Source organism: Xiphophorus hellerii, chromosome 6 (assembly GCF_003331165.1).
Source record: "Xiphophorus hellerii strain 12219 chromosome 6, Xiphophorus_hellerii-4.1, whole genome shotgun sequence".
NCBI classification, from domain to species: Eukaryota; Metazoa; Chordata; class Actinopteri; order Cyprinodontiformes; family Poeciliidae; genus Xiphophorus; species Xiphophorus hellerii.
Genome location: NC_045677.1, coordinates 20028693 through 20039838, shown reverse-complemented (window position 1 = coordinate 20039838; position 11146 = coordinate 20028693). Strand labels below are relative to the sequence as shown.

At 37.8% G+C, this 11146-nt stretch overlaps 1 protein-coding gene across 1 annotated transcript; it reads left to right on the top strand.

Annotated features, from left to right (window-relative positions):
* Nucleotides 1-688: 688 nt before the first annotated feature.
* Nucleotides 689-10831, top strand: rgs20 (regulator of G protein signaling 20). The gene is made up of 5 exons (XM_032566178.1): nucleotides 689-818; nucleotides 3544-3710; nucleotides 5734-5808; nucleotides 5910-6144; nucleotides 7412-10831. The coding sequence occupies exons 2-5, from the start codon at nucleotides 3547-3549 to the stop codon at nucleotides 7598-7600; spliced, it is 663 nt and encodes a 220-aa protein (XP_032422069.1). The 5' UTR covers nucleotides 689-818; nucleotides 3544-3546; the 3' UTR covers nucleotides 7601-10831.
* The last annotated feature ends 315 nt before the right edge of the window (nucleotides 10832-11146 follow it).

The window sequence follows — 11146 nt, the reverse complement described above, 5'->3', positions numbered from 1 at the left end:
TCAATAAAAACATCAGCTTTGAGTTTTCATCAACTGCAAGTCAGTATAATATAATTTAACTGAAATTGAAGCTTAATGTGTTTATTTAGTGTTTGTTTGTTGCTAAGGAGAGGGATATTTAGATTTCCCCACCTACACCTGACAATCTCTCGTCCCAAACTCTGATAAGAGAAAGACAATAGACATCTTCCTTCCACCAAACTTTCTATAAGTATTCATGGATACACTACTGTGTGAATCTTTATGGCTTATTTTCCGTGTGGAAGCAGTCAGTGATTGAATGCTTTTCCATGAATAACTAGGCCAACATGGCTACAACAATCCATTGCTACATTACAAAATCCCTTTCTTATTAGTTTTATGTAACATTCTTATGTTCTGGGGAAAAATAGCAATTTGGAGTTTTCATCAGCTGTGAATCATATCTTACTGAAATGGACAGAAATAAAAACTTCAGATATATCAGTCTGTGTGTAATGATTTATTTGAGTTTCACCTTTTGATTTTAATTACTGAAACAAATTAAATTTCTAATTATATTCTAATTCATGGTGATGCACCTGTATTTCCTACTATAACTTGACTCCATCGGACAATGCTTGTAACATTCGTTCATGTTAAACGACCTGCACTGTAAACCTGTGACATATTGTCGGGGTTTACTCTCTTCACTGGGCTACTACGAGTTGGAGAGGAGACGCATGCGTACTGACTAGAAGCAGCCGGTCGGAGGAGAGGGGGAAAAAAAGCCTTATGTTCCATCGGATGTAATCAAAGCAGAGAATTCCCTCTTCTCGTGGTGCATACATGGTGAAATTGTAAGTACTGGGAGTAAGCAGTTGTATCTTTGCAGGTGGCATTTTATGGTCGGAGCGTTTAAGGTCGTTTTTTTTTTTTTTTTTTTAACGGCATGTCATTAACAGATCTAGGCAGTGTCTTTTCGGTGGTTGTCCAGGGCGATGAAGCGCTATGGTTCTTCATGATGGCACTTTCAATTGATGTGATGCCCGACTCACCAGTGGAGTGTTTTCATTATTATTATTATTATTATTATTATTATTATTATTATTATTATTATTATTATTATTATTATTATTATTATTATTATTATTATTATTATTATTTCTGCTGTTAAATCAGTAAGGGGACACATAATCTCCTGTGGAGAACAGTGATTTAGTTAGAGTTTTTATGATTTATGCGTTCAGAGGATACGACCACCCTCGCCCCCTCCGTTCCATTCTCTATATCGCTTTTGAGTCAAACCCTAGCGTACTGCTAGTGCCAGCTTTGAAGTACACCCAATGCCTAATGCGTAAAAATGTACCATTTGGCAAGACGCACGACGTCTGAGGGCTGATGCCTGTTCGGGTATCTGAGAACAAAAAAGAACTGAACGACAAACCAAGCAAATGATAGTAATAAGAAAAAACGCGGGTCCATTTTAGAAATGGCTAAATGGTGTATTCATTGAAAAGGATGCGATAGAACGATGCTGAGATATAGATTTGCAATGCTGCGCTTTCAGCACCCCACCCCCACTCGTCTCCCTTACATCAAAATCTTTAGGCATATTTTAAGGCTTCGTGTCTTGTGCCAGGTAATATCCGGACGATTCCGTGTGCCGGAAGAGTCCGCTTTGTTACCTAAATGATCTGACAGGATTTGGCAGTCTGACCCGGTGATGACACGTTTGTTAGAATCAGCTCACATTCCGTGAGCATAACCCTGTCTGTCTATGGGCCTGCAAACCGATGGGATTCTTGTGCATAGGCCAGATATCCATACTCACAATTAGAACAGCAATTCCTCATATAGCCTGCATAATGACAGAAGCCTACACGGCCAGAGCCAGCCTAAGGCATAAGCGAAGCAAGCATCAGCTTAGGGTACCCATGCCAGCAGGGGGCTCCCAAAAGGAAAGATTTGAGACTCAGATAAATTCTCTGCAAAAATAGCACAACAACACACACATACACCACTCTACATCAATCATTATGTGATTCATAAAATTGTATTTGATGCCATAAGATCATGATTTATGTATATAAATTCAAACCATGCAGCTGGGATCATATAAACCAAAGTGGTATGGTCTACATCTTAACTGGCTTTACCAGAGCAGTATGTAACAAGATATGTGAGAGGAATTTACCCTTTATTTTTCCAAATAGAAATGATGATGATGAAAGTAACCCGTAATGGTTACTGATTTGAGACTACATCCTGATATTGACCAGAGGCAAAATATTCAACCCCACATTCAATAAGGGGACCTCATAGATCACTAGTTGAGAGTTTGATCTGAAACTCTCAACTTTTGCTTTGATTTATCCTCTAAAGACTTTAGACTTGACTTAGAATCAAGGTTTGGTACTTGAGGCTCATAAACAATCTTTATCTCAGCTAATTATAGGTGAACACAAGCCTGTAAATGAAGGTGATTTTGGTAAATGATTAATGTTGTCCCCTCTGAGTTACCATAGTGTATACAAATGGCTGGTTGTCATGGTAACATTACACACAGTATATCATGGGCCTATTCTCAACAGTGTTTTCCAGCCAAACGCAAATATTGTAAAAAAAAAAAAAAAAAAAAGGCGGAGTTAACAACAGCTTCCATGCTATGTTACCATTTATGAATCATAAACAGAACAGAGAATCAGTCAAAGATTTCAAGATGCATTATAGCAGGGCTAAGACAAAGATTTAAAGAAGGAAAAAACAAAAGTCCTTTCCACATTCTGATAATTTCAGTAGAATCAAATTGTCTTGCTTCAGAGTGTCCAGCAGTGCATGCCAGCACATGATTGAGTCAAATAACATCTGGTCTGCTGCATTTAGCAGTTTCAGATTTGGACATTATATGTGTACATCTATTATTTTAATGATGTTGTGATTCTGTTTCTGTTATTCCAGATGCTTCCCTTACATCTTTTGGTCTTTGCTTCTGAATGCTTGTCATATGTTTTTTACACTTTTAAAAATACTTTAGTTAGTTTAAACGTTTTGCCCCATTAAAATAATCCCACAGTTTTTCAGCAAGAGGCCCCATTCTAACTTTGAACAGGACATTGTTTCCTTTTCAATTTCAGCTGTTTTGGATGACATGAGTCATAAGTTTTATGAAACATTTGTTTCATAGAACAACACTGATTTAACTGTTGTTAAGGGAAGTTCTAATAGTAAGGTGTCATCATCACAATACTCATCCTATTCCTACAGATTTCACTCTTCATAAACAATTAGAAGGGTGTTTATGAAGAGTGTCTCTTTCTACTTTAGTTTTCTTTTCAAAGTGTTGTCAAAAAGTGGATTGAATGTCATAATTTCACACTACCATCTTCTCTACTGTCACATTACAGCATTACACCCAGTGCTGCCCTTGCTACACTTGTTACACTGGAACTGATTTCCATCACACTAATGCATTGCAGGCCAAGAGCTTTTCTTGCGAGATAAAATCTCAGTTACATACTATTCCTGACATCAACACTCCAAACCCTTCACCCTCTCTCTCCCCCCACTCTCCGCTGTCTGTAGCCCATGGGATCAGAGCGGATGGAGATGCGAAAGAGGCAGATGTCGGTGCAGCAGGAGTCGGCAGCGGGGGGAACTGCACCGGCCCAGCAGGACCAGCCGAGCCAGGCCAACCCGAGGGGCTCCAACGCATGTTGCTTCTGCTGGTGCTGCTGCTGTAGCTGCTCCTGGTAGGTCTTCCACAAACCGAGAACCTGATGTCGGCAGCATGGCCGACATCGTCGCACACAAGACGCCACCGCCTGAGCTAGAGTGTCTCAAAAGCAGGCATCAGCTTCTGTCTTACACTCTTGATAGATTTGCATGTGATCCGCGGATGTCGGTTTAGCAGCAGCCGCCTCATTACATTCAGGAAAGCCTGAACATCATTTTCATATGCATGTCTGTGTAAGCTCTTCACTTGTCGGCAATGCTGCACTCAAAGTGATACATTTGAATCAGTCAAAATTAGAAGGAATATAAATGATTAACTAATGCTCATATTTTATTCAATTACCTGAACTACTTTTACAATTTTAACATTTAGTCCTACAGTAAAAAATAAAACTGTACTAGTTTCTCATTTATTAAACTTATAATTGCATTAACAATTAACATTAGTCCTGATGAAAGTAATAATTTATTACAGTCTTATGAATGTCTACCTACCTGATACTCACAATAACAAGATATCAATTTTGGGCCATATAACATTTGACATAATTCTGAATATATGCTGCTAAATGATAAAAATAATTATGTCATGCTATTTTGTTGGTGAAAAAAGCCAGCTGTTGGCAGGATTGTTATTGATTTTGGCCATTTAATTGTGCATTCTGACTGCTAGTTCTGGGTGTTGGATGCTTATGCATTGCAAAAGTTACAACTTATTGTAGATTTTCTCAAATACCCATATGATCAAAATTATCTATACTGTCTCAAGTACTTACACCCTCACAAACAATTTGTGAAATGCCTTTCTGCATCATGGTTCTGACTAGACGTTAGACCATTTATCTTATTAGAAATGACACAGTTCATTTTTATTGGCTGGTTTTCTGGCTCAAGCCCAGCTTCCAAGCATAGTTCATACATTTTTAATATGTTTGAGGTCAGGCCCATTCCAGAAGCTTAATGTCAGCCTGTTTTATATGTTTTAGTTTTAATGGGTATTCAAACACTCATGTAAATTGATTTATCAAACACCCAGTTGTTTTCAAGTTTCAAGTACCCCCTCAACAGTCAACAAATTGATTAGGATGGTCAGGATCAACAACAGAAGCCACCAAAACTTGGGCTCATCATAAACTAGAAGCTGATAGAAAAGTAGTGAACAGTGAACAGAACTTTACATCCCTTTGAACTAAGAGGATCACAGAAAAAAGAAAATAGTTAAGCCAATTTAATTGAGTTGGGAATTGGTAACAAGTAATTCAGTTAAGTTTATCCAAATTAATTTATTAAGTTTGTTTAACTTATTTTAAGTCAGTATTACTCAAATCATTTAGTTTACTTCAAATAAAGAAGTACACTAACAAAGGATCTTTTGGGTTGAGGCTGCCTTCATTTGACAGTAGTTAGACAGGAAAGTGGGTTATGAAAGAGGGGAAAGACATGTGGCAAAGTCATCAGGCCGGGAATTGAACCTGCGACCCTTATGTGGGTTGTGCACTACTTCTGCTCCACCACAGCACCATGGTTGGTACAGGACCTGTCCCTGGGGAAGCTTGCGTTATGACATCAGATGTAGGATATGACATTGAACTTAATTGTTTCACTCTTGACAATTAAAGTCAAAGTAAAAAGTTCATTTAAGTTAGAATTTGTAACTTTTAAGTTAATTCAACACAAAAAAGTGATGAGAACTTTCCGGCAAGTTCTCATCACTAAACCAAAAGAATTAAATAAGAGTAATGTAAATAAGTACATTACATGAACGACAGCCCAAATACACTTTTTAGAGTGATGTTGACCAAGAAGGAAGCATCTGCTTTGAAACAGTTTCATTTGAACTTGAAATAAAAATGCAGCTACTCGCATGGACAAGCCAGAAAGGTTTTATCTTTATACTGTAGATGTTTATTGTAGTGATGAATGAATACACTGACTTATATAATTATGGTCATTCATACCACTTAATTACAAACTTAGTTCCATGACCACATTTGTGAAATGAGTACTTCTTGCCAAGGTGTTTTTGTCTGTTTTCAACAGGAATGAAGACAGGGATGAACGGAATCGAAAGGCATCATATGACGTCAAGGAAGGGACCTCAGACTGTGAAGACTGGTGAGCTAAAATCCCTACACAACAATGCCTGACAAATAAACAGACTTCTATTCTATCTGATGTTAAAGAGACTTACTCCAATGTTCTCATGTTCTCTGCAGCCCAAAGCCCACGCTGGAGGAGGTGCACATGTGGGGGCAGTCGTTTGATAAGCTGATGTGCTGTCCAGCTGGGAGGAACTCTTTCCGGCAATTTCTCCGCACCGAGTTCAGCGAGGAGAACATGCTGTTCTGGCTCGCATGTGAGGAGTTCAGCAAAGAGACCAATAAAAGTGTGATCGAGGAGAAGGCCCGGCTCGTCTACGAGGACTACATCTCCATTCTCTCGCCGAAAGAGGTGTGAAACCTTTATTGATTTATATTTTGGTAAAATAGAGTTTCCTTGATGGGTGAAACCTTGTAATGTCTGAGTTCAATGAGTATATCAATGCCACTTTCAAGTCGTGTGGTGAAGCCTCATACACTTAGCTTTGCACAGGTTTAGCTCTACACAGGGGGTAATAAAGTCCATCATGTCTGTATTCAAGAGTGTGTTTCATTGAACTCTTACTTTTACTTTAATTCAACAGATGACAAATGTTTTTGTCAGACCTAGCTTAACATGCCATACTAAAAATGCCGACTTCTGAAAATGGAAATGAGAGATATATGTGGTGGGCCGGCTGCACAGTGCCGCAGTTGGTAGCACTGTTGCCTTGCAGCAAGAAGGTCCGGGGTCTTTCTGCATGGAGTTTGCATGTTCTCCCTGTGCATGCGTGGGTTCTCTCCGGGTACTCTGGCTTCCTAACCACAGTCCAAAAACATAACTGTCAGGTAAATTGGTCTCTCCAAATTCTTCCTAGGTGTGAGTGTGTGTGTGGTTGTTTGTCCTGTCTGTCTCTGTCCAGGGTGTACCCCTCCTCTCCCCCGGAACGATAGCTGGAGATAGGCACCAGCACCCCTCCTGACCCTGCTAGGGACAAGGGTGTTAGAAAATGGATGGATGGATGGACGTGGGGGGCCATTTTATATGATACATAGGTCTAACCATTTAGCTCTTGTAAGCAACTTATAAACAAATGAACATAAGTTTAGATATAATTTTTGGGTTTTGGAGAGCAGTGTTATGTGGATATGTGTGTATGTACATGGAGTTTAAACTCCAGCTGTGCCAGACTGACAGATTACATGGGCTAGTCAAAAAATTATATTGCCTTTGCATCATCAATGCTTTCACACAGCAGGAAAATGCAACACAAATCAGATTTTTTTTGCCCACATACTATGTGACCTATGTCCAAATATCAATCTGAACTGGGCACTTCTGATCTTTTCACCCTGCAAAATATCTGATTTGTTTCAAAGTTGGAATTGAGTATCAAGACCTGTTGTGTGAATGTAGACAAGAGACTACATGTTTACTGCACATGTGCTCCACTGCTGCACAATTTATCCAAGTTCTGCACAAATACAATGACCAGTTATTAGAAAGAAATATCATGCTACCCAAGAACCCTATGTTTTCAAGTCTTGATAAGAAAGCTAAAAATCCAATTTTTCACATCCCTGTTACAGAAAAAGAAAACATTCTGTTCTTCCTGATGTTGTGTTTTCTTAACTTCCAGGTGAGTCTTGACTCCCGAGTGCGTGAGACGATTAACAGGAACATGCAGGAGCCCAACTTGCACACGTTTGACGATGCCCAGTTGCAGATCTACACGCTAATGCAAAGAGACTCGTATCCCCGCTACTTGAACTCCCTAGCGTACAAAAACCTGCTCAAACCTCTGTCAGAGCAGTCCCCCGAATCTTAGGGCGGCAACGACAACCTGTGATCTTTTAATCCTCTTTGCCCTTTCTAAGTCCTTCAATCCCCCACAACCCACCCGACCCAAACCCCAAGTTTATGAAAAAAGGTTTTCTTCTTTGTATGTTCAGTGTAGGATTACATGAGCCAGGCCTCGGGCCCCGGCCCCTCCCAGGGATCTCAGCGATATTGTGATCTGCACCTGACCGAAGACAACTCAGGTCTGAAAAACCTCCTGAGGGCTCGACATCACATGTACTGCTACAGATCAACATAGCAAAACACTCCAAAGGAATATGAATAACACTTTAATTCTGCTTCTTTTTCCTTCTTTTTTTTGATAGAAATATTCTATTTTATTTGTGTTCAGAGTTTTTTATGGTCTGTTGTTTTTTGTATGATTGTTTTTGGGGGAAATGATTCCTATTGTAGACTATCTATACATATATACATATATATTTATGAGTTTGTAAAAAGTTCAAATGAAATTGTGGGTATTTTATGTGGAAATGCCTGGTTCTATTTACTGCGTATGAAAATCAAAGCTCAAGTCCAAGCTACACATTAGCTTGACTTGCTGGCAGCTTTGTGGGGTACTGTTTAATTTTTTATTCTTATTTATTTCACTTCGTTTTGTTACCTAACCTCACACTTCAGTATCTGTGGCAGCGACTTGGCAACTCCAGTTCATGCACAACCTGTGTGTGGTTTAGAATAATGTATGTATGGTTACCAGAGAAGTAACAGGGTGCAATAAATGAAAATCAGTAATGGTGAAGAGTATTTTAACCTTTATCAATTGCCAGTATAAGACAATATTGTTGTTTTTCTAGTACTAGTGGGACACTTTGCACAAATCATAGGTTTATCAAAAATTTATTGGTGTATGATTCTAAGCTGAATAGATTTTACCAGAGAAAGTATTTTATTTAATATTGCACCATGTCAAAAAAAAATTTTAATTATATTTAATTATTTTGATGGAGTAAATAACACAAAAAAATGAAGACATTTTATTCAAGATATTTTATTTTATGGGTCTGTAATTTTTCAACAACTTTCCAAGGTTTTCCTGATATTACCTATATTCTTTCCTTTAATAAAAGGTCATTTGTCTTAGTTATGTTAGTTGTGCTCCAGTTCTGACCAGCATTGTCACCCTGATGCCTATTCCTCTAAAGCAGTATTGTCACTCTGATGCCCATTTCTCTAAACATCTTTCACCAGAATATTTCATATCAGGGAGCCATGCAGTATTATGTATAGTCAGCTCATACTTTATTGATGAACACCTAACCGCACCACAGTGATGTAGCTGTCAAAATGTTATTATGAGGATGCAGTCACACCATTAAAACTCTTAAGTTCATCTACAGTTAGTTTACTCCCTGTTTCTGTTTACTACCACAGAACTCATTTATGTTTGATGCATAGAATAAATCCATTTTCTGCCTCACCCATAAACAACCACACATCCATTAGACATGTTTTTGTTAAAAAGTGTTTTTTTTTTTTTTGTTCAGAGAACAACCCATAATCTGTCGACAGCCATATAGAACGACAACTTCAAAACTGGTGCCATTTCAGATGCAAAGTCATCATTTAAACAAACCCATTGCAGTATGAGGTCATGAGTGCCAACATTGACACACATTTTCCCTCTTGTTGGCAAAAGAATTTCATAAGCAGAGCATGAAACTCAAAGGCATTCTGAGATTCCCCAATATAAAAAGTTAAAGTTATGAAAAACCTTGTTGTTTGTCAGATTTCATTTGACATGTTAACTGATGAGATGCACTGTTGCTCTTGAGTCATGCTAGCAAGGTACATCCACGGTTTGTGAAATTTGTTTGGGAACTTCTGTTACCATTTTCACAAACGAGATTCCTCTAGCAGGCTTCAGTATAACACCTAAACATGTCCTAAACACAGTTGGTTTATGCTATTTATTAACTGGTTAAGTAAAAGCAATGAAATCATTTTTATTAGCAATAACTAACATTAAACTTTAACGTTTGTCCAAAGAACATGCAGGAAAGTCATGAGAAATTGCAGACCTACTAATACAGCATCACATTTGAGAATTATCATAAAAAAATCATATATTTAAAAATGGATAAGAAATATTATGGTCAGAGGATCTTGCCAGGTTAGCAGAAACACCAAAGCTATGATGTAAGCTGTGTTCACATGTTTAAAGAGAGCGTTGAGTAGGGGTGGAGTTGCCAAGTGTTTAATACTTAGAATATCTAGTTTTATTTGAATTACTTTGTTGCCTCACATTGTGTCACTCGAAGACAAGATCCTCTCATGGGGAAGTGCCTTGACATTCAGTTTACTGACATCTTTCTCATGGGCAACAGTTGTTCACTGACTTGCGCCGAAAGGTCGTTCACTGGAGAATGACTACAGTTTTACCGGAAATTGTCCCTCTCATTGGCCAAAATATCTTGCGTGTTTGGTCTCGATTCCTCAATTGTGAACACATCGGTGAAAGGTGGTAGGATGCAGCACCTCTTTGTCGGCTGAAGACAGAGATCGCTGTGACCAGGCGTGAGGAGTCGGAGCTTCTCGCCAACCTGTGTGCTTCATGGTGGCTCTTGTCTTAGAGTTAACTCAAACTCACTACATACGATGTGCAATTTGAGCTGATGGGTTATACTGCGCAGATCAACCTCAAAACACAATCTAAGCCAATGGTTTGGAGTGATGCCTATAAATGTTGTTTCTTCTGTTTACTATATGAAATGTGTTCTTTTGCGCTGAGTTTACTTATGAAGACATTTTTCAAAAAACAAATAATGTGAATGTTTACAGTATGGTTTAGTTTTTTTTTTTTTGTTTGTTTCTTTTTCTGCTACTCTTCAAGAAAAAAACTGACTTGTGGGCATTTCGATTGAGATAAAATAAAGCACAATAATTTTACTCATTCTTGAGTGACTTCATCAATAAAAAGTTAAATAATAACTTTATTAAACTAATTAAGTTTATTCCTAAGAGCAGTTTTCAGCCTAGAGATTGGAAGGCTAAGATTGCAACAAATGTTTATTTTTTTCTTATTCTTTATAAGCAGCACAATATTTCTATTTTATTGTGTTTTCATAAAATTATTATTATTTAGCCCCTAATCAAAATTTATGCACAGTACACATTTTATGGTCTGAACAAAGGCCTTCAGAGACTTCTTGTATTAAATTTGAATTATTTTGGATTATGTCATTAAAAATACCAAAACATCTCTGACTTCAATTCTTCTTAGTCATATCACACACAGTTGCACATATCACATAGATTTCAACATCACCTCGTAATTTTAACACTTCTTCTGGAAGTCAGGTTCATCTTGTCAAAGTAAACAAAGGCATTCACCTTCTTTTTCTGCAGTGACCAACAATGGAATTTAAGTCATTTGTTTATTGATTTTGTTGAAGGAACAAATATGTGTTTAGATGTCAAATTTTTTATTTAAACCTTTAACAAAGAGCACTGTTGTTGATGTTACTTTCAACATTTTAAAAATATTTAGATTTTTTTTATATCTGCTGATTGTTTC